Source organism: Sorex araneus, chromosome X (genome assembly GCF_027595985.1).
Source record: "Sorex araneus isolate mSorAra2 chromosome X, mSorAra2.pri, whole genome shotgun sequence".
In the NCBI taxonomy this organism is placed as follows: domain Eukaryota; kingdom Metazoa; phylum Chordata; class Mammalia; order Eulipotyphla; family Soricidae; genus Sorex; species Sorex araneus.
This window is the reverse complement of record NC_073313.1, coordinates 118511012-118535533: the sequence shown is the minus strand read 5'-3', so window position 1 is coordinate 118535533 and position 24522 is coordinate 118511012. Positions and strand designations below refer to the sequence as shown.

Sequence of the window (24522 nt, the reverse complement as noted above, 5' to 3'; positions counted from 1 at the left end):
TTGTATGACTGAAATTCAATCATGAACAACTTTGTGACTGTGTATCTCATGGTGATTCAATTAAAAAAATCTACAGAATGACTATTGAATGACTATTAGAATTAACAAGTTGATAACATTAGCAAGGATGCCAGAAAAATATACAGACACACACATACAAGTTTCATTTTAAGTACAATTACAAATCATTTGATAACATATTTTAAATATTTGATCATTTATTTGGGGGATTTTTTTTCACACCCAGCAGGGATTAGGACTTATTCCTACCTATGGGCAGAGGAATAATCACTGGCAGAGCTTAGGGGACCATATATGTTGTCAGGAATCAAATCACTTTCAGCAGTATACAAGGCCTTACCTCCTATACTGTGTCTGTGCTCCTTAAAAACACATTTTTTAAAAGATAGCATTTACAATTTATTTTTGGACATCAAGTATACAGAATTAAATCTAATGAAAGTGGTATGAGACCTCTACTGGGGAAAAAACCCTCTCAATAGCTTATTGAAAGAAAATAAAGACTTATGAAGTAATCAGTAAAGATCTCAATGAGTTATTTCACTTGTTTTTGTGGAGCATGACAATTTAATTTCTAAACTTGATAAGGCAGGGCTAAAGTTCAAGTGCCAAGAGGCTTCTCAATAACAGCCCTGAGGAAGATTTGCCCTACCACACGTCAGAACTTTTGTAAAACCATAGTGATTAAAACAGTGGTGGAATAGCTCAAGCACAAATAGACCCATGAAACAGAACAGAAAGCTCCCAAATAAATCCAGACATAGTTTCTTGATCCATGACAAATATGACACTTCAAAAAAGAGGAAAGATTTTCAATACATGAATAACATTCATATTCAATGCTATTTAGAATAGCTGACTCTCTCTGAAGGGGAAAATACAGTTGAAATGTCACTCAGACCATACACAAAAATCAATTCTATTTGACTGTAAAACTAATGTAAAAGGCAAACAGTAAAACCTTTCAAAGGAAAAACAGGAAAATTTTGAATTCAAGATCAAAGAACACCAAGAAAATACTAATTATAGGCGAGAAATCAGATGTTTTTTACTGTGTTAAAATTCATCCAAATATTCCATAAGGAGAGTAAGCAAGACACAGAGTAGAATGTATATACAGTAAAGTAATTGTTTAGAGAATACATAGACTTCAACAAGTCAGCAAGTAAAAGCTAACACCTAATATGTAAAAACAAATGCATGGGCATACATAAAATTGCTCATAGTAATGTTATTCATAATGGCCTCAAACTGAAACAAGCCCCGAATAGCCACCTGATCAACAACTGATAGCCACCATAGAACAACTGATCAACTGTGGTAGATTTATATAATAATGTAAGAACAATATGATAATGAAAGTGAACCCATCTCAGCTACATGCAATAACACAAATCATTCTTTTTTAATACAATGTAAGAAAATTAAAGTATATTGCTATTGATTATGAAAAATAACACAAAATTGATCATTTTCAACCTTTGAAGTATTCGTAGTATTTAATATATGAACATTTCCATGCAAAGGAAATATATTAATTTCAAAGCCATTTCCTTCCATCGAGATGCTAGAAATTTAAAACCCTATTGAGAGTAGGTTTAAAAGATTCATCTTTCTTGGTCCCAATTGAAGATCATCAATGCTTACATGAGTTTTTATGTCAAATTTCTTTTCTATGCATTACTTACTGAAGTGTGTTTGTATTCTGTGTATCTTTGCCAGTAGAAAGAGGCTTTGTAAACAATACTGGCATCATTTCTGATAAAAATGCAGAGACTTGGACATCACTAAGTTATGCTGATTGAGAATCTATACATTAACAATATCTTCAGGTGATTAATACTATATTCTATGTATAAAACAATGTTTCATGTTATTAAGAACCTCACATTAATGTAATTTAAAATGATGCCTATGTCAATAAAAATTAATATGGAGAAAAAAGACAAAACAAAAATATATGTTGAATAAGAGTAATGACATTTCTTTAAACTAAGAAAAGCTAACCTAGGCTAGTAAAATATACATATATGGATACTAAACTGCTTTTTTAAAAGGACATACTGTTGTAATCTCAAATATAGTGATTATAGGTAACAAAGCTGTGTGGTGTTTGGGAAAGTTGTAAATCAAGTAAATCCTAAGAGTTCTCATAAGAAAAATATTCTTTTTCTTCTTTCTTTTTAATTGTATGAGTATATGTTAATTGGACCTAATGTTGCAATTATTCTACAGCATATGAGAACCAAAGCATAAGGGAAAGAAAGGAGGAGGGAGAAAGAAGTAAGTGACCAGTAAGATAGAATACAAAGATTAAAAAAACAAGAAAAAAATAGATCAAAGGCATGATAGAGGTTTAGGGGAGAAGAAAAGAGTGAGGATTTGAAAGTGGCATCTGGACACCTTCTGGGACTTGAGCAATGCTGCATTATTCACACTAAGAAGATTTATTGCATGAATATTCACTTTACAATATTTGTTTGTTAAGATAAATATTTTTATCTTTATATTTTATGTATTTTCCACTGTGTATATTTCACCATTTCCAATGTTTTTCAAAAATGTGATTTGCAGGCTGATTTGGGAACCACTGCTGTGATCTATCTATGAGACCAGCCAAACCAGAATAGCTCATTTCCTCTGTAATTTGAATCCAATAAATCTGAATGCTTTTTATACTATTTGGTGACGCTAATGATGATGATTGATGAATCTGTATCTGCAAAACTATTTTTCCCTAAAATTTCAAAATCGGGGCTTATTGTTTGTTTGAGAATGCAATCCACATCAAATAACAGTGCTGTAGCTGAATAACCACAATAAATTCTGACCTTTAATGAACAGACGAACACAGCAGACACAAAAGGACACAGTCACCTCTTACAAAAAGTGGGATTAAAATGCTCCCAATTTGGAGGGGTCACAAGTGTGCATATGGCCCCAGATGCTACATAATTATGCTTTGAAATCATTCAAAGCTTAGATGCTTCAACTCTATCACCTTTCAATCTTCAGTTCACTTCTAAACTCAGGACTATTTTCCTACTCTGTCAGGAGTGCATTAATAAAAGGGGAGAACAGATAGAATCTTTTTCTCTTGCATTCCTGAACATGTGCAATACTGTTTTATATATATTAACATTGTATGCTAAAAGGAAGCAATGAGGATTAGTTCCATTTACTATTGAGGACATTAAGACTCAAATGAACTTATCCAAGATCACATGGCTAACATTAATAGCAGGGTTTCAGATGGAAAGTCACATCTGATTTCTAAGCAAATTTTCCTTCTCCAAGACCATGTAATAGGATCAAGACTGTAAATATATCTAGAACAGACATCATCCATATACGTATAGCTACATATACTCACAATACTCACACAAGTACTGTTGCCACTTCTTGTCTCCAGAGAGAAAATCCAATAATTGATAGACACAGATAGATTAACGGTAGATAGAAGATAGAGCGAGCAAGAAAAAAATTAAGCCTTGAATTTCTCTCCCTTCTCTGTACCACTTTATATAATGATTTCAGCAAACACTTGGGGAGGCATTTGTAAATCAAAGAGAGGTCTGCTTTATTTCATGAACGGTAATTTACATTGCAGTGATGGCATAAGCAATAGTAATAATAAATTCTTTCAGTTCGATATCAGCCAGGATAAAACACTTGGCTTGTCTGGAAGTAGCTATCTTTCCTACCAGTTACATCTTTGCATTTTGTTTCTTTGATGCTATCAGCTGAGAGCAAAGGAGGAGCTAGGAAGAAAGTGGAGGGGGCGTGGAGGGAGAGAAAGAGAAGGAGGAAGGAGACTATGAACTAATTCTTCAGCAACAGTGATTTGAGTAGCCCAAACTAGGTTGAATATACAGCTTCACATTTCAATTGATGAAGAAATCACTGGGCCATTTACTTAACTGGTTCAAAATCTCCTTGTTATTCCAGGGGGACTGCTTTCTAGCAGTCATATAGGTGACCTCCAAAGACTAAGGGATCAACACAAATCACAGAAGACTTGGGGCCAGAGATCTGAGTAGTTGGTATCAAAGACCAACTTACCTGAGCAACAGGGGACACTGTTCCAGCCCAGCTTGAGGGGCTGGGATATGGGGTAAACTGTCCCTTCAACGTTTCTTCCTTCACTTTTATGTAATGACTTAAAGAAATTCCATGACAAAGGAGAGAAAAGAGCATGCACTTGAAAGTGAACGGTAGGGAGAGCAAAAACAAGGGAGCAGGAGCAAACAAGTGAGTGCGCCAGAGACAGTGAGAGGGAATGAGAGTTAGACACACAGAGAGAGATAGCGAATGAGAGCAAGCCTCGGAAATTAAGAGGAATTCTACATCCCAAATTGGAATGTGGGTGATTCTAGAGCAGCCTATTCCCTGTGGTATTTCTCAGTTTCTCTGGATTTTTTCTCTCTAATCAAACACCCAGGGGAGAGAGGGTTGGGATTTATTCTAGAAACAGGACAGCTCTCTAAAATCACTACCCAGATGCTTGCCGTGAAAGATCTCTAATCCTCGATCAACATCTCCAAAGATACACAAGTGTCAAGTAGACCTTAATGAGAACCTTCATCACAATATAAAGAAGGAAAACACTCAGGAGGGATAAGAAGAGGATTGTGGTGAGACTCTAAGAATTCCCACTAAAACATGCCTATGAAAATGCCTATAAAAATATTCTAGATTAGAGACCAGCCCTGTGGGAAGGGACACTGATTGCTTCTGTTAACATTTAGGAGCCTTACAAAAACAAAAATGCTCTCCAGACTTAGCAGGTTTCATTTTTGCCATAAAGCAGGTAGAATCTAGCTCTATTCACCAGTGTACACAATGCCCACACTAAGCAAAGTTGAGTTTTGTTCACTGAAAACAGAGGGACGGGATAGGGAAATGATGGCTTTCAAACTCAAGAACATTCAACTCGAAAAAGGTCTTAACTTTGTGTTTATTTCTTGGACCAGATTTCCAACCCTTCTCTGCATTCCCACTGTTGAGATCAGGGACAAACATGATGAAAGGGAGGACGTAGAGGAAGGGAACAAAAGAACTTCAACCTCAGGATTCCTGCTCCGAAAGGAAAACACAAACAGGATGAAACTGTTTGATTTTTCAATCCCCAGATGTTGGGAATAGTTGTAAAGGAGTGTAAGTGCACTGAAAAACTGGGATTTCTGAGTCAGCAGAACTAAGCCTCTCCAAGTGTGATGTCTGGGAAACCAGGGCTCACACCACACACGTGCTTAGAACCACAGGTGATGCTCTCTGTTGTCTCTAGTTGGAAATAAGTTCCCTATGTCTAAACCTGAGGCTCTGGTATGAGCACCTGCTACCTGGCTGGTAAAAGGACACTGGATGTCTAAACTCTTCCTACCCTCCGCCATTACACCTGCACAAATACCTCACCTTGTAGGTAATGCTTCCTGTGGAGGACTTTCATGTTCCATTCACGAAACTGTTCATTATTGAGTTTATTCAAGTTTTGAAAAAAATCGCCAGCTCACGGTTGTTTTGCTAAGAACTAGAAACACTGTTCAGGTAATGGCTGATCCTGCTCAAGTTGATGCAGATGACTAGGAAAGTTATTCTGAATACAAGTGCAAGTGATTGACGAGGAAGGCATCTTTGTTTGGAAAGGGCAAGAAAATGCTGAGGTGCCTTTGTGAACTGGATTACACTGGATGTGAACCAAAAGATTGTTTTTTGACATCTCTTATTGAATTTATATAAATAACTTAGCTTCCCTTTAATGAACTCTTTTTTATTTTTGCTTTTTGGGTCACACCCAGCGATGCACAGGGGTTACTCTTGGCTCTGCACTCAGGAATTACTCCTGGCAGTGCTCAGGGGACTATATGAGATGCTGGGAATCGAACCTGGGTTGGCCGCATGCAAGGTAAACGTCCTACCCACTGTGCTATTGCTCCAGCCCCTAATGAACTCTTTCTTTGAAGAAGTGCAGACACATCTGTGAATCTAATAAAATCTGTGGACCTTGTTCTGAAACAAACACATATGAACTTAGAATTTCAGGGAAGGAGTATATATCCATTAAAATCCACATGTCAATACCCCTTAAGGGGTACGTGGACCTAAAGAAAACGTTACTGGTCTAGAAAAAAAACCTAACATATATTGAGTACTTCCATATATCAGTCATTATTACAAGTGCATTCAAAATATTTGGTAAAATAGGTTCTCACAGCAAGACTTCAGAACAAAACCACACCTTTGTTTAGAGTGACCATTTGTTGAATAGAAAATGGTCAAAGAAAAAGTTACTTGCTCCAGGTTACCTGCCATAAGTGGCAGAGCCTGGATTCAGATGCAAGAGAATATATCCACTTAGCAGCAATGTCAAAGTTTGTGAAATGAAATCAATGTAAGTCCATTTTAAACATGAGGAATTGATGCCGTAGCTTAAAGTGTGTGCATTTGGCAGAGAGGGGAGTAGAGAAGCAGGATAATTGGTCTGGCCAGATAGCTAAGAACATAGGCAAGATGGGGCTTCTCAATGGCAAGTATAGCATATCCTATACTTACTACTGTTCATGGCAAAAAAACAGAAATTAGTGAGGCCTTGTCCTTGGCTTCCAAAGAGTAGGCTTATGTAGCGACAATTAGGACTTAAGTTTTACAGGTTGACCTAAAAAATGAGCTTATTTCCAGGATCACAAAGGTCAATGCTAGGAAAGTGATTTTTATGGGAGACACAGATCAGTGTAAGGGGATGATGGTGTTGTCAGACCATGACCAGAGAGAGAGTGTGTGACCCTCTCTGGACTTTCCTTGGCCTGTCTGTTGAGCCACCATAACCACAAATTTCCAAAGGGCCAAGCATAAGTCATAGTACAAGTCTAGGGTACAGCCATCTGTAACTTTGTGGTGGATTGTTTCCATCTCACTCTTTAGTTATTTTAATTCAGGAGTGAAGGGTATAGCACCTATAAACAGATTCCAGAAGCTTGCCTCTGCAATCACCAACATGGTGATTTCTGTTTCATTTGACCATGATTTTGCATGCTAATCAACCACACAGAGGTCCAGACATCTGAGGAAGGATCATCAGATAGTAAATGGTAACACAGCCCACTTACCTCATGCACAGAGCACATTCAAGGTCTGTTGCATCAAAAGTTGCAAGTGGTTCACAGAGAGCAGATACGGCTTTCTGCTCATTGTTGAGATCTGTAGTTTAGAAAGCAATGAGTCAGCACTAGATGCACACTGGTGTCACAGACTTCTCAGGTCTAAAGACCAAAACATTTGGTTTCAGTTGGCCATTCTCTCCACCTCTGGAAACTTGGTGACCTGGTCATCTGATCGGTGAGGTGGGCAGCCACAAAACTGACTTGGGTTTTTTTCACATAGTCAGAGGGATGCCTGTCAGGGAATAGACAGGCACTAGGGGACAGGGACCTCGGTCCACAAGATCAGACCCCATTCTATGAGCCTAGCCTCCCAAGAGAATGGTGGGTGAATTTGTCCCTGCCCACCTCTCTTCAGCTGCTTACCCGTGGAATCCAATTGGTAAAGTTCTGCATAAGACCTGACCCCACTTCTTTGGTCTTACATACAATCCTGGAACAGGGAAGTATGGGACCAGGAAAGGTTGACCTAAAAGGAAGTAACACCATCAAGGGCACAAAGCCTCATTCCTTGATACCTTGTTTGCCTTTATGCCTTGGCCTTCCATCATCATGTACCTTAGGCATGGGCCTGATGCTACAAAATGTACACACTCTGCTCTCCAAATAACCTTGCAGGAAGTCCTGAGATCACAGAGCTAAGTGACAGAGATGGGAAACATCCCCAGAACACTTGGAACCCTCATATAGAGGTTGAGTGACTTGCATAGGCTTGATAAAGCCCTGGCTCCCAGTGGGGGTAAAGATGATTGTGTGTACCTTGTTTAGAAGCTTTGGTGGGAAGAGATGTATCTTGAATTTCCATTTTGCAGAATTTTCTTTTCTTCTCCTGGCATTTGCCAGTGTTGTTGGAGGAAGCTCCAGAAGTTTCTGGAAAGGCAACTGCACCCTCCTCCTCCTCTTCATCCTGGTTTTTCATGTCACACTCCTGGGTTTCAGTGATGTCCATGGGGGTGGTGCTTTCTCCCCAGGCTGCTGCTTCCTCATGATATGAACAGTGTGGGAGTTCCATATTTTCCTGGAGCAAGTAAATACCAAACATCAGAATCCACTCAGGACAATATTGTCCTCTGAGAGTCCTACAGACTGAGGATGAGGACCAAGCTGTAAAGCCCCTGATACTCTTTATTTATGCACAGCCTAACTAGAGGTGGAAAGGATGGGGGTGCTCTAAGGCTGACTTTGCACTTGCTGGTCACACTACACTTGTACCAAAGACTTGCCCAAGTTGGATGGAGTCAAGGTGCCCCCTTAGACAATGACACGAAGTCAGGTAAAGACAATGGTTAAAGAAAAAATGTAAAACTATAGTAACTATCTTCTTTCCAATCCCAAGCATTTCCAAGTAATGTCACTCAGTATTTCCTCTCACCCTCACTGCCATATCAGGCCATCTTAAGGTCTCATACCCCAATCGCCAAAGGATTTTTTCTCAGATTTTGGTCCACATATGTTCAAAGGCCCCTGGAGGGATTCATGCTCATATCTGGTGTCATTCTTATCAAATGAACTAGAAGCAAATATCTCCTTTGACTAGATTTACTATAAAATGCCTGCAAATGACACATCCTTGGGCAAAATTATCAAGAAAGTTCTTGGCCTTTTAAAGAACTCATGTCCAAAGAAAGGGGTATTTGAAAAATGGATCTATAAGTAAATCTAATGACAAGGTACTTATGCATATTTTCCTGGAGAAACCTTCTCTACTCTCATCTCAGCACATAGATAAAGATACTTACGTGGGTTTTGTCTCTCCAGCTCCACATACTCTCCAAAGATGGGTACATAGATATCTGGGAAATGCCCAGTGGGTAAGTGAAGTGGGGAGACTAAAGATGTGGATCTCCTAAGTTTATAACCTAGAGGGAGAGCTTGAGGACTGCTTGACCATAGAAAATGGGATTTTCAATTTTTCGATAAGCCCTTTGCATTATCTGCATAGGACTGCACTGCTTGGAAAAGCAAACTGCATGGAAACGTAAAACCCTGTTCTACAGCTGAGTTCCACTGGAAAGCCAGGGGTGCTATTTCTCTTCATTTCAGATCAAGCTGGATTGGGAAGTCACTCAAGGCATTCAAATTCAGTGTTATTAGCATTCTTAATCATGTAATAATGACATCTAACTATAATAGAAATGCACTAGAGCTTCTCTGATTTCAGGAGATACTCTAAGTTCAGTTCTCTCCTTCTCTTGTTCTGTAGTCAGGTACACCTACATTTTATTTATTCTCCAGAGGAGGTAGATCAGCTGAGAAAATGTAAGACTTTCAAAAACTAGTAGAGCATCTAAAATACTTCCTGTGAGTTCCCAAGGCTAACATATAATAACTGGAAGTAGCCTACAATGGATTAGAGTCTGTTGCTGGGTTCCTGGAGAAGGGGAGTTTCAGAGTAAAACTCAACTTTTAAGTTTTCCCTGAACCCCAACTTCTGCTTCTTTGCCCTCTGCTATGATATTCCAGGACCTGAATCCCATTTCTGTTTAGTTCTGTTCCCTCTTTTGTCATCTTATTATTCATTTTGAGCAGGGCTTAGGATTAGGAACTGGTCTCTACTACTGAACTACCTCTCTGGGCCCCCTCTCCCTCTTCATTTTAAAGCAACAATACCTGTCTTCCTTAGTACTTCACAAATCATTTCCCTCTCCTCTACTAGAACAATATTAAGAATTGTTATGAGCCAGCTGTACTAAGGTGTAAAAGATAGTGAAGATATATGAAGACTGCCCCTTGAGGATCAAAGGGGGTCCTGTCTTGGCAAGATGAGCTCCCCTGGCAATCTAAGGCCAGCAGTGTGAACAAATACCTGGATGGCAGGCTTTCTTCCCAGATTCCAGGGGAAGTGGGCTAATTCCTTTTTAGTTCTAGCAACTTACTTGTATGTGACCATGAAAGCCAATCGAAAGATCAGGTGGACTCCACCCTGGACCCACACCTGAAATCCAGGATGACCTTTTAGCAAAGAACAAGACCCCAGGAAATGACATTGTTTCTTTCTGATGAACTGAAGAGCTGAGAGAAAGGGAGGTAGTGCTTACCTCTCCCCATGATTGCCCACAACACAGCCAAAGAAACGTCACGAGCAAGCTGGGTAAGTTGAGTTTTACCTGTGCCAAGTCTGGTAGATTATGGATGGTGCCTTCAGTAGCCATTGACTCTACTTGTTCCATTAATCTAAGGTGAGGTGCCAACAGTTTCAGGATATCGGGAGATTGTTCCTGAGAATCCCCCGGGACTGATGGTGAAAAGAAACTAAGGAGAAGCTGTGACATAAAACAGAAGACTTAACTACTTGAGATTCTACAGATGGGGAAGGGTAAGAGGGGAAAGGGAGGTCAGGATGGGGAAAACACACCAGGGAGGAAGGCTTGCCACTGCAGACCCTGGCACATTGGGATGGATGGGTGGTCCTCACATCTGAAATGTTATAGAGCTCAGAGAATTTTCAGGTTCCTAGTTACCATGCTTGGCTTCCCCGGAAGAGAAGCATGGCCCAGGAGTATGGATTTTTTCAAAAGGACCACAGATGTTTCTGGGACCCTTACCAGAATGAAATGCCTCAGATTTCAAGAAACTACAGAGGGACTTGCAAATGAGTGATGTGGAGGCAGGAAAGAAAGCCCATTGTGTGTGGGGAGGTGTTACCGGAGTCATATCCAGTTCACCCCATCTACAAAAGTCTATTGAGTCCTTCCATTTTTCTTTTCTCTGCCTCTCCATTTGGCTCCCTCCTTTGCCACCATTATGACTGGATTTTAAGCCCTTCCACAGTGAAGTATTAGAAAAGCAGGCTCCAATCATTCTTCCTCTCCTGCAGGCATCTCCTCCCACAATCTGGTCTTCTGTTTACGGTAACTGGAAGACCACTTTAAGGACTGAGAATGGGCAGATTCCTGTCTGTGACTGGTAGCCTTTTCAACTGGATAAGGTCTGTGTGTGTATTGGGAGTGAGACAGGGCCCAGTAGCACCAGAGGCACCCGGAGTCAAAGACATATGTTTTAGTGCAGGCTGCACCTCTAGCAGTCCACATTATTGCTCTACTTCTCTCCTAGGCCATCAGAACTTATTTATCCATAATGAACATGTGAAACACAAGCTTCTAAACCAAATTCAAGTGTTTTCCATGAGCTACCCTTATAGAGCTTATAGATGCACAAAAGAATGTCCTAGGTTATATGATCAAGGCACAAATTGATCAAATAAATCTAACACAATACTGAAAGCTCATCTCCAGTTTGCTGGGTTCTCTCTATCACCCAGGAGTTTCTTCACAAGTTTCTTCATTTCATCTACCAACCCTTGCCACGTAGCAAAACCCAACTCAGGCTCCATGTCTCAGTGCTAGATACCTTCCCTTTTAATCTACTTTGAGACACTAGTTTGTCCTAGCAGCACAGAGTTCACTCTTAGGAACGCCTCCCATGATGAACAGATATAAGTCTTTCTCTCTAAACACATAGCTCACTTGGGAAGGGGCTCACCTTAGATGTAACTGAATGAAGACATCCAGCCCAGAGTTCAAAATCAGGCCCTGTGCTCAAGTCTCAAGCCCTCTTCCAATCCTCAAAAACTCACTTCCCAGGTTGAAGGTGGCAAAGCACTGAGGTATTCAGTGCCCAGGACCATAAATGCAAGCTCCACTGGAGAAAAAGAACCCTGAGAAGCCTTTGGAAGTGCTCAACAGAACCAATCTACTTCCAAAGCAATCGCCCCAAAATCCCTACCCCACAAAAAACGCCATGGTCTTCAGTGGCATCACAGGGTATCAGTATCAAAGGGTCTAGGCTAGCAGGAGATCAATGGAGACAGAAAGGAAGGATAAAAGTACAAAAATGCAGAGAAGACTAATGTTGTCCTTCCTACTAAAGACTTTATGCCAGTCCTCTTCCATGCGTTGGGGAAACAAAACTTGGGGGTTGTTCTTTGGGAGCAAAATACCAATCTACCTGAATAAAAATCCATTTACTTTCAGTTCTAGCCTAATAAAGGCCAAATCAGGTCAAGTAGGAGAAAAATAATCTTTTTGAAAAACAAGCATTCAAAAGAAACTCATGCCTGTGAGCATCTAAGACAGCTAAATTAGTGCCAAATTACCTAGACCATCTCCATCAAGTTTGCAGCCTTGGAACTGGAACAATCAGTGAAAAAGCTCAGCTAAGGGCTCTTGGATTTCTTAAATGGTTGCCATGACCTCATCGCACTCAGTGTAAATGCACCTCTAAATTTTTGTCCCAGCTTCAGAATTTGGGAACATTCAGTACAGGCAAATGCTCACTTGTGTTGCCTGGAATTTATATTGCATTATGTAACTAATGCAAGATTGTAGGGGCCTTGAGGACAGAGATTGTGCCTTAAGTCTCTCTGGGTCTCCAATAGAGCTCAGCACAATGGCTTTTTGCCTCATTATATTAGTCAGACATCTGAAGCAGAAGAGAGGGAGAGCTCAGTACACCTAAGCCTCCAAAGTTAACTGGGCAATGGTCAAGTGAGAACAAAGACACCACTTGTCCATGCACCCAACATCGGCCTTTGTTGGCCTTCACATACTCTGCTCCCCAAATCCAGCTTCTTCTAAGGTGCTTCTGTTAACCCAACACAGAATGGGATAGTCCCATTGCTGTTCTCCATCCAGTCCCAGCAGGCAGTACTAAGACTCCTGGCTTATCTTTGTGGGACAGTAGAAAGGGTCATAGCTAAGAAATCTGACCCTGGAAGCATGGTTAAGGTTGAATGCTTGGCTAAAATTCATTAGTTGCATAATCACTGCAAAGTTCCCCAGGCTCAGCTTCTTTTAACTTGTAACACTTACCCTCATAGTATTTTGTGAGGATTATATATAGACCCTCATGTAAAACCACAGCACGATTCTTGGAACACAGACTATCCCACTCAATGCTAGTTATGATAATAATTAAAATTGCAGCAGCATTACTATTACTATTATAAAAACCAACTCTATTGAAGATTCAAAGAACGGGATATGCTTTGTTCACCTTAAGAGCATCTTGTCCACATCTCACCACCTGACCAAAGTCACTTTCCACAAACAAATCTGTGAGTAGCACAATGCCAGAGCTCAGTTTCCCATAGTTCATTACCACTAAAGATCAGCTTCCAACCACCCCCACACTATGAGAGGACACTATAAGAGGACACTTCTTCCCAGAGGAAACAACAAAGCCTGGAAGTAGTGGCTGCTCAAGTCTTGCTAATGCTCTCCAAAATCACAGGCAATTGGCCACTGCCACCACCACATTCTCTTAGGACTCAAGAAAGTCTTAGGCTAGAGTGAACTGACTTCATTCAACTATGATGGTACTTAATGGTGCCTTGAATTTGTGAGACAACTATGTGTTTTATCTCTATAGAAGTTTCTTGTAGGATGGCATGTTGCATATGAAAGGGGAAGGAGGATGAATACCCCATTGGTGGAGCTTGCTTCTCTGTGTGGCTGGATAAATAGTGACTTGGTCAAAGTTAAGCTTCATTAACAACTGGTGGAGCCACGCAACGAGTTCTCTTCCAGGAGCTACAGACAGCCCCCGTGGTGAATCTTAGGTTTTACTTGGTTTGGTTAGCCCAAGTACCAATCAACCACACAGTTGAAGAGTTAGGCATCCCTCACGGGCACCTACAAAAGGGCAAGAACCACTCCATCTGCTGGTACCCAACAGGAGAATAATGTTCAACTTTTGCCTCCTGCCTATCCCCTTTATTCAGGGAGAAACCCAGGAAGAACTCCCAAATACCAGGGAGAGCAATTTCTTCACCCCCTCCCTGGAGAAGACAAAGAGGTAGGAGCACACTGGGGAGGCTGAGCCAGATGTGATTCAACTTACCTTCTGGGCTTCACATCTTGCTTTCTTGTCTTTTCCATCGAGGGACAAACAGAATAGAAATTCCTTCATAGCGTCATCTAAGATTCCTAGAGAGGCTAAGGCCTGTGCCTTTCTGAAATGTGCCTGAAAGTAAACATGTGCATTAGTTCTAGGCTGTCAGGCTGTGAGATAGTGTGGTATGCTGTGACACGGGATTTACAGGGTGGTAGAAGCTGTGGTTATGAGTGTACTAGTGGACCCACCTAGATACAGTAAGAAAATAACAAATGCCCCAAAGCAACAGAACTTGAGAACTGGCCTACAGAATTGAACTTAGGGGTGGAGGTAGGATGAAGAGGTAGAACTGGGACCATGGTGGGGGAGGGAAGTGGGCACTCTGATGAGTGCAGTGTTCTTTGCTTTTTGTTTTGTTAGGGGGCCAAGCAGCCCTCTGGGCTCACTCCTGCTCAGGAATCACTCCTGGTAGGGTTCGAATGAAGCCTCTCCAATGCCTCAGAGTTAACTAAAGGTGAAGCTAGAACTAGAGCTGTGCTATGCCCCACTCAGAAGGCTTCCTTTCAGAAGAACATGTAAAGGGTAGAACACATGATTTCTGTGGTTCAATTCCCTTCTGTGCTCTGGCTGCATCTTTAAGAAGTTACAGGGAAAAAATAAAGAAGTAACCTGTGGTGGTGGGGACAAGGGGTGGTAAATGAGGAAAGTGGGAGTGTGGTGTTGAAACTTTGTATGCATGAAACCTTAGCACGAACAGTATTGTAAATTGTGGTGCCACAAATTAAAAAACAATACAATAAAATGCATAAGAAAATTCCGGGCTGATCAAGGGGGACAACTCTATGCACATGTGTAGGGTACAAATGTGCGTGCCTGTGTGTGTGTATGAGAGAGAGAGACAGACAGACAGATAGAGGCAGAGATACAGAGACACAGAGAAGAGAGAGACAAAGAGAGAAACAGAGACAGAGACAGAAAGAGAGACAAAACAAGTGCAGGGTGTGTGAGTGGGACAGAATTGCAGCCCCAGGAGAAGGGAGAAGTAAGAAAAGAGTTTGGAAGAGGGCTGCTTTGCCTTTATGCCTAAAGACAGGTGATCAAATCTTTTTATTGAATCACTGTGATATACAGTTACAAAGTTGTTCATGATTTGGTTTCAGTCATGCAATATTCCAACACCCATCTCTAAACCAGTGTATACTGCCCACCACCAATGTCCCTAGTTTCTCTCCCACTACCGTCCACTAACTCCCACCTCCAAGAGCAAGCTCTTTGATTTTTAACTGGCTTTGATTTATTAAGCATTATTTGGAGCCCTCTAGGGTGGGACCTGCAGTGGGGCCTGATCCCAATTCCTCACCTCTAAAACTCTTGCAGTGGAGGAAGTGATCCAGGTGGCAGCTGCTGGCCAATCCCTAGTCTACCCTGCCTCTTCAGACTGCAGCATCCAGCTGAGATCCATCTCCTTGAGCACTGATCCCTGTTCCCAACATCCTAGGGATCTTTCTTTCCACCCCCCATTATCCTACTGTTTGGTTTTATGTGTGGTAATGGCAATGGAATCCAGAGCCTTATGCATGCGCCATATATTATCTACCACCAAGCCACATAAGCTCTACCCCGTGCCCCCACCCCCTCTCCTTCTTTCTGAATCTTAACCTTGGCTGAAAAGTGACTGCTGAAGGCTTGTGGCTCCTCCCAGCAGTGTTGTCTAGGAAAGGCTGGGATGGAATTTCAGGGTGAATAGAGGGACTAAAGATGGGTAGTCTGCAGAAACCTCTGCAATCCCATAAAACATAACAAATAGGCACCCAGACCTGGGCAATCAGCTTATTCCACTGAGAGAGGACTGCCTGCAGGAGACTGGAAAGACCACTGGACTCTGGCTGCATAGTTAGAACAAAGTTACATGATACAAACCCTCCAAGGAGGGCATCTCACATAGAAATGGGCATAGCATATACATATCTCAGGCCCTGCTGATTTTAGGGGACAAGTAGCTTTCCCTCAAATGCCAAGACAAGAGTTTTCTTGTCACTGCTTCTATGCTTACCCCTACTGCAGGGGGAAATGGAGCTCCTCTTTCATACTTCTGACAACAGTGTCTTCTCTAAGGAACCCTCTTTCCTATTCCATTCAAGCTGAATGCTGGCCAGCATACAACATAACACACTCTCAAGACCTTCTTCAATTTGGCTCTTGTTTTTTTTCTTTTTGGGTCACACAGCGATGCACAGGGGTCACTCCTGGCTCTGCACTGAGGAACCACTCCTGGCGGTGCTCAGGGGACCATATGGGGTGCTGGGAATCGAACCCGGGTCGGCCGTGTGCAAGGCAAATGCCCTACCCGCTGTGCTATCGCTCCACCCCCCAATTTGGCTCTTATTTTAAGGGTAGAAACACAAAACATGACAAGAGAAGTCCTCTTCTCCTCAAGCAGCACCTGTGACCTTCACTGATACAGTGTCTGAAATAATTCCATTGTAGCTTCTTTGAGACACTGAGACACAGGTGTGACTTGTAGGAATCTCCAACTCTGTGCACCCTGGACCCACCTTCTCTTGCAGGAATAGGTAAGATTTTTCTGACAGTGATGACCCCAGGTATGAAGTTTTTCTGAAGTATATAAATTCCAGCTCTTCCTTACACATTACTGACAACCCATACACATTTAAAGTGTGCAAAGTCAATATTTTCAGAGACTTGACATCAAAGTTGTTGGGTGGTGAAACCTGATCTAAAATGATAGAAAATGTGTGCTATGGTCTAAATGACACTTAGCGTGAATGTTGTTTTTTGTTTTGGCTGCTGAAATAACTATGGATTTGGGTGCTGTCCATAATTCACAAAGAGTAATACAAGGTCTTTCTGCAACTGGTACAGCTCTGGATTCTGCATGCATTTGGCCCCATGGGACTCAGGGAAGGGGTTGTGGACAGGGACTTAGAGAATTTGGGTTTCTGAAAAAGGCCTTCAGAAGGAGGCCTCCAGAAGGAGGCTGGAGTTTCATAGAGTCCTGCAGGAACCCCAGCAGAGGAGACAGTCCCCAAGGACTCCAGTTCAATACCCAGTACTATATAGGGTCCCCTGAGCACCTCCAGGAGTGAGCACTGAGTCAGAAGTAAGCTCTGAGAACTGCTAGGTGTGTCCCCAAAGCCAAAAAATAAATAAAAGAATTAGACATTGACATCCTGAGAGATGTATTTATTTTTGATATTTGGGTCACACCCGGCAATGCACAGGGGTTACTCTTGGCTCTGTACTCAGGAATTACCCCTGGCAGTGCTCAGGGACCATGTGGGATGCTGGGAATTGAACTCGAGTTGGCCGCATGCAAGGAAAACGCCCTACCTGTTGTGCTATTGCTCCAGCCCCCTGAGAGATGTATTTTCTTGCCCCCTTTCCCCATCCCTCCATGTGACCTATGTGTTTAGTTACCAGAGAACAGACTGTATTAAGGACTCAAATGGTACAAACAGTCAGTAATATTTCTCTCTGCTCTTTTTACTGATCCTGGGAAATTATAATCATGATTATAGGCCAGGCACCTAAACATTTTGGATGTATTAGCTCATGTAATGTCTATAAAGTTTATTTATTTATTTATTTATTTGCTTTTTGGGTCACACCCAGCAATGCACAGGGGTTACTCCTGGCTCTGCACTCAGGAATCACCCCTGGCGGTGCTCAGGGGACCATATGGGATGCTGGGATTCGAACCCGGGTCGGCTGTGTGCAAGGCAAACGCCCTGCCCGCTGTGCTATCGCTCCGGACCCTTGTCTATAAAGTTTAATAGGTGTTTTGAAAACCACCACTATAAAGGATATGAGTCTCAGAATGTTTAAGTAATATGCACCAATCCACACAGCAGAACTCAGTGCAACCTTGTTCCCAAGACCATGTTTCCAAGCCCCGACTGGCCATCGGGTGGAGATTGACTTGGGAAAAAATCCAGTTCCCTTGCAGATCACCGAGTCACCTTTTGCTCAGGGACTTCCAGGTTCTTTTCAAAGACATATGCTCCAGTGGTCGCCAATTCCAAGAAGGCAGACTTTCCTGTCAATTCCTGCCAATGGCCTAGATTAGCCCTGTCCCTCCAATTAATTGCACACTCACCTTGAATCCCATAGGACGAAGCATGCAAGCTATCTCTGCATCGTGCAGTGCTTTCAAGGGATCCTCCAAGGCGAAATAAATCTGAGATCGATTGCTGTAAAGCAGGTGGTCATTTGGAACTGCACAATAAAAGAAAAACCCACATTAGTACCCCCATTACAGATGCAGGATTACTGAGCAAATGCTAAGTTATCTAGGGATCTTCTACTGGGATTCAAAGGGTAGGTTTTATTTCCAGCCCGAAAAATGCCCTTCGACCGCAACCACTCAACAATCTGGGTCTGAGTATCCAAACTGAAAGTAATTTTTCCCCTCTCTCAAGCAGTTCCTTAGAAGGCCTGTGGTGTCCTTGTGGTGTCCATAGCTCATTGGCAACTTTGACAAAGAAAATCCTGGCATGTGACTTTATAGCTAAATGTGATCAGTATATGGAAGCCTGCCTTCTAAGAGAGAAAGCAAATAGGCCGGAATATTTTTGTTGCTGTTATTCATTTTTATTGATATTCTGTGGCTTACAATGCTATTGTAAGTTTCCTAATTATGGAAGTCATAATAATAAGTTATTATCATTATTGATATTATTATATCAATTAAATATATTTGGAAACTAGTGAATCAGAGTTTGGGGAGAATTTTTTTATATTTATATACTGCCCCTAAATATATCAGGTGCACTGGGAGGCTGGTCGGCACACACAACCCTAGAAGTCAGAGTCCACCCATATATCTTTGTTCCCTGGGAGACCCCAGAACAGTGAAGTAGTCCTAGTGTTTGTTAGACTTGCGGGCTAGGGGTTTCAAGGTCAGGGTGTGGGCTGTGGTGCATGAGGGACAGCACGTGGGTGGGGTATCTAGTTCAGAGAACATCCTGTGATAAGAAAGCAATGACAATGAGTCACAGGGCTTAATAATTCCCGATGAAGGCCTGCTGGGATTTTATAGAGAGAGCACCATAGAAACCCCAGCAAAGGAGCTAGCCTCCAGGGACTCCAGTTTAACCCCTAACACCACATAGGGTCCCCTTAGCACTGCTAGGAGTGATCCCTGAGCAAGTCAGGAGTTAAGGTGATTATTGTTCTTAATAATATTATAAAATTATATATAATTATGCTAATATAATGATGCTATTAATTACAATATTTTAATAATAAATAATAGTTCTACTTAATTATAATTAATACAATGAGTCACAGGGCAGCAAATTCTCCCATCTTAGCCACCAGGAAGATAAGTAGCGTTCTGGTAACATCAACAATATCAGAGTCTACAAAGTCCAGCATGCAGGACATTTCTCTGGGAGGAAAACCGGGAATGTATTTGCAAAACTCTGCCCTCTCTTAACAGATGGGCACATAGAAGTGGAGCTGGACAGGGCTTCTGGGAATAAAATGAGCTTGACTCTCCCAACACTCTGATTCTCTAACTTCACAGGCTGGATGATCTGATTCAACCAACCCATTCTTCAGAGGTGGAGGAGAAGGCATCTACTCCAAGTCTTAAACTACTTGGCCACACTCATTGTGACCCACTTGTTTTCTTTATGGAAATGGGGGTATGGTACTTAGACATGTTTCCCAACAAAGCCACTCAGGGGGATGAGGGAGGCTTTCCTCTTTGAAGGGTGGAGCTGGTCTTCATCTCTTTATCCTGATCACTATGATGGGATTAAGAACTGATCTACATAATTGGGTTGAGGGTATTTGGCATTTAGGCGAAATGGGTCTTGGGTCCTTGGGAGAGGCAGGGGGTACAACTGGAGTTGGCTGTGGTGTTGGAAATATGTGCCTGAGAAACCACCATTAATAGCATTAAATATGAATATTTAATATTTAAAACCACAAAATATGAATAAAAGCAAATCACAACAAGACCAAAATATCCTATCACAACAAAGTTGCTATAAAAAAATAAAGGTGCAACTATATTGTAGTCGAAGGCCATGTGGGGGAAGGGAGTTGCGGGCTGAATGAGGGCTAGAGACTGAGCACAGCGGCCACTCAACACCTTTATTGCGGGCCATAGAAGCTAAATAGAGAGAGAGAACAGAAGGGAATGCCCTGCCACAGTGGCAGGGTGGGGTGGGGGGGAGATGGGATTGGGGAGGGTGGGAAGGACACTGGGTTTACGGGTGGTGGAGAATGGGCACTGGTAAAGGGATGGGTTCCCGAACTTTGTATGAGGGAAGTATAAGCACAAAAGTGTATAAATCTGTAACTGTACCCTCACAGTGATTCTCTAATTAAAAATAAATAAATTTAAAAAAACAGTAAAAAAAATAAAGGTGCCAGGAAAAATCCCTAGGGAAAATGCCAGCAGTACGGGGAAAGGAGGATGGGAAGGGGCTTTCCGAGTGTTTTGGAGTGTGGTTGAAAGAAATGAAACCTCCTCTGAAAATCCCAGCTCAGGTACCCTCCACGTGTCTCCGTTTCAGAGCCGTCCTCATCCCCCTCAAAGTGGTCTCCAACTTCTTCTGATGGTACAGGTTTGGTGGTTTTACCTCAGGTGCATGCCAAAGCCTGATTGGGTGCCTCTTTCTTGCTCTCAATACCGTAGCAGAGAGCATTTACTCTTCCTGTCTCTTTCCGTGGGTAACATATGTCACCCAAGTGGCAGCAGCTTGGTCTTCCAGGCCTGTCAGCTGAAGGAGGGGGCAGTTCCCCTTCTCCCTCAGATGCCAGAAGCTTCTGGATCCTGCCTCTCCTGTGACCTATTGTAAGCTCACGTGGCCATTCCACTGTGGAACTTCCAACCCGTCCTCCAACCATCAGAGCTGGGCTCAGGGCAGCCTCAGATCACAGATACATGTCTCCCCCCTAGCAAGCTTTGCAGGACCCCGCGCCCCCAGGTTCTGAGCCTATGGACGTTTCTGCGTCGCTGCGGCGCGGCGCTTCATTGGGACTCAAAGGAACCTGCAGCGCGCCAGGTGCAACAGGAAGTCGGTCAGCCCACGCGGTCCTAGAAGTCAGAGTCCACCCATCCATTTTTGTTCCCCGGTAGACCTCCCCGAGCGGTGGCCCGGTCCTAATTTTTGCTGAACTAGGGGTTTCAAGGTCAGGGCGTTGGCTGTGGGATGGCGAGCGGTGGGGTATCTCTTTCAGAGAACATCCTGTGATAAGGAAGCCGTGATAATGAGTCACAGGACAGCGGGCAGCAGGGAGCGAGAGTTCCCAACACCCTTCCCCTCAGCACCAGCCCCCCCCCACCCCCGCACATGCTGGAGGGACGGTTCCAGACCCCAGAAGGGAGGCCCACTTCGGTTCGCTCAGTCATCACACAATCCGCCAGCGGGAGGGGCAGCCTGGCCTGAGCCGCTCGTGGCCCTTATGCAACTAGTGCTCTCCTGACCGAACTCCACTCGGGCCGCACCGCACCCGGAGCTGAGGTCCCGTAAAATCCAGCCGCAATAAACCCCAGACCGCCGCGGGTTCAGCCGCTGTTGCTATCTGGGGCGGGAGCGAGCCTGCGAGCTCGAGCGCACAAGTGAAACTCAGCAACGCGAAAGTTCCTCTCCTGGAAAGAAACGGTCTGGCAGGTGCCAGAGGGGTGCCAGGTTCGCAGAAGGACAACGGGATGGTGGTGGAGAGTGGGCATAGGAGACCCAGAACCAACCAGTAAAGTGACAGACAAATGATCGGCGATGCGGAGAGAAACCGAGGCTAATAGAAACGGAGAGTGCTAGGCGCCAACGCGCGGACGCAGGCAGGAGACAACAAAAGAGCAAAACCGGCCAGATCCACCTAAAAGAGACACACTAGCGCCAAGTCAGAGGCCCAACTCCAGGACAGCTCCTCCTATCCCCCTCGCTCCACTCTGATCACAGTCTCGCGCCCTCCTGCCGCCCCCCCCCCTTCCCACCCGAGATCCCCGCTCGGGAATCAGGCGCGCGCCCGCGGGTCGCACGGCAGGCTCACCTAGTTTAACGGCTTCGTTGTATTTCAGCAGCGCCGCCTCCACCTGGTTATCGCGGTACAGCTTGTTGCCCTCGTGCCGAAGTTGAGACGCCCGAGCCCGGCCTGGGAACATTTTGCTCAGGAGACTGTTGAGCACTACGTTGACTCGAAGCTGCACCTGGGGCCGGGGCGGCAGCGGCAGCAGTGGCTCTATGGGCAGCGGAGGCTCGATAGGACCCAGCAGCCCTAGGCGCCGGATAAAGCGCATCCGCCCGGGGCTCAGCAAAGAGGAGAGCTTGACCCCGCACACGGCACAGCGCCGGTCGGCGGCGCGGCCGCGCTCCAAGCACAATTTGCAAAAGGTGTGGCCGCACAGCAGGGACACGGGATCTGACAGAAAGCTGTGACACTTGGGGCACTTAAAGCCTTCCCACACCTCGGCAGCCTCAAAGGCGGCCTTTGCCTCTTCATCAATCACCATGGTAGTCGCTGCCGCTCTACACTCGGCTGGGAGCGCCTGGACGTTCCCCGCTAGGGAGAGCACCAGCTGCTCCAGCTGCTCCGGCACTAGCTGCTGCAGCCCCGAAAGCTGCTTGAAAATCTCGAGGGCTTCCCGGAGGCACCCCTGAGCCACCAGGGCATTGGCCTGTGCCACCAACTCTTTGGTCTCCTGCTCTGAGACCGTCTCGGACTGCTCAGGCCCGTGCTCGGGATCGGGCTCGGGATCGGGCTCGGGATCAGGCTCGGGCTCGGGATCAGGCTCTGGGTCCGGCACGGGCTCGGGCTCCGGTTCCGGGTCCGGATCCGGGACAGGCTCCAGCACCGGCATCGGTACCGGAGTGGGCACTGGCACGGGCTCCAGCCCCGGCGCCGGATTCTGTGTGGATAAAGGTGCGGAGGCCTCGGTGGCCGTCTCCGGCTCGGGACCCATGTCTACGTCAGTCACTACCGACGCAGGTCTTGCCGGCTCCTCCAGCTTGAAGTTGTACTGCCACGGAGCTCGCTCCGCGAATAAGCTCAGAATCTGCTCAGTCTGAAATAAAGCACAAGGAAAGGGACTAAGTAGAAGAAATGCGTCTAGGGGTAGGGGAGTCACAGCAGGGAATAACAGCTAAAGCGAGTTTAGACTGCCCGAATGGCCAAGCCGCAGCGCCCTGATCCCTATCGCACCTCGGGGACTCCAAGCCGGCCGGCCAGCGCTGCCTAATAACCGCCTTGTCTCAGCAAAGTGTTATATAAAATGGCCTCACGTGACGCGCCGCTATGCTGTTCATTGGCCGGCGGCAGGGAAATTGTTACAAAACCAGCCAGTTTTGTAACAGTGTTGCGCTTGCTTCTTTTGAACTTAGCTTTTCTTGGCTTTTTTCCCCCGGATTGTTTGCATTTATATTCCTTATTTTCCCCCTTACAATGTGAAGAAGGAGAACAAAAAAAAATTTCGGAAAGAGACGGAACGAAAAAAAAAAATAAAACTCCAAAGTCTCTCACGGGCTCTTTCCATCTCCACATCTTACAGTCCCACCCTCCAACAAGCCGGCAAACAGGTTACTTCCTAGACAGTCGCTCGCTCCCGAAACCCAGGACGCGGGACACTCCCCGCTTCCCCGCCAACCACCTCCCCGGAAAAGCCGGTACCTCCTGAATGCGCGCGGTCTTCTCTTGTCTTTTTGGGGGACCTCAAAGATTCGCTCTCTTAGGGGATCGCGGCTGGTCTGCGAATGAAAACGGATCGAGAGAATTTCCAGAAAGCCCCCTTCCCAGCTCCAAATTCTGATCCCGGCATGAGTATCCCGGGAATCCCCGCTCTGTTGCCTCACCCCCGGGATCCCCGCTCACTTCTCACCGGGAAGAATCTCCGAAAAGTAGTGAGCGCGGCGACGCGCGGCGCACGATCTCTGGCGCAGCGAGCGCCTTGGAGCAGTGAGCCAGTTGCCGCAGGAGTTGAGCAGCACTGAGGTACGCACCCGAGGAGGAGAGGAACGCACCGAACAGATGCGCTGACAGGTTCCCGCGCCGCCCCACTCGCGAGGGCTTCTCTCCTTACCTTTTTTCCCCTCCGTATGCGGGTACCTGCGCTGGGGCGGGTGGCGAGAGCCCTGGTGGGACACCCCCGGACCCCGGGGTCACACCCGGACCCCGGGGCCACCGCCTGATAAGCGCAGCTCCGAGAAGATGGTCTATGGGCTCAGTGGGCACTTCGGGTCCATGGGGAAAGGATCGGTAACAGAAAACCGATGCGACCGCCCCTCGGTAGAAAGTCTCCAGATGCCGGCACAGACCAGCAGTCCGAAGATCTGTGCTCAGGTACCAGACTCGAGGCAGCTTAAGTATGACGCCCGCGCGTCACAGTGCGGGGCGTAAGGGGGCGCGTCACAACGGGGGCTGAGCCCGCCCGGGGCGGGGTGGGGGGAGCGACAGAGCAAGCGCTCATGCTCGACTCAGAACCGCTAAGGGGTTATCCAGGGTGACTCAGTTACTTCCAGAATGCCCTGTGCACAGCCCA

General features: G+C 44.8%; 1 protein-coding gene across 3 annotated transcripts in view; it reads right to left on the bottom strand.

Annotated features, from left to right (window-relative positions):
* The window catches only part of LONRF3 (LON peptidase N-terminal domain and ring finger 3), a 44481-nt gene extending 20186 nt beyond the window's left edge, over window positions 1–24295 (bottom strand). For 2 of the 3 annotated variants that reach the window (XM_055121838.1, XM_055121839.1), the window contains exons 1-8: window positions 24064–24295; window positions 23655–23731; window positions 22041–23052; window positions 18130–18248; window positions 14019–14141; window positions 10286–10441; window positions 7938–8196; window positions 7128–7218 (exon numbers count right to left, since the gene is read on the bottom strand). In XM_055121838.1, the coding sequence (XP_054977813.1) occupies window positions 7128–7218; window positions 7938–8196; window positions 10286–10441; window positions 14019–14141; window positions 18130–18248; window positions 22041–22950 (1658 nt within the window). In that variant the 5' untranslated portion in view covers window positions 22951–23052; window positions 23655–23731; window positions 24064–24295. The remainder of the gene's footprint in view (window positions 1–7127; window positions 7219–7937; window positions 8197–10285; window positions 10442–14018; window positions 14142–18129; window positions 18249–22040; window positions 23053–23654; window positions 23732–24063) is intronic. The other variant, XM_012934044.2, reaches the window with a different exon arrangement.
* Window positions 24296–24522: the final 227 nt, after the last annotated feature.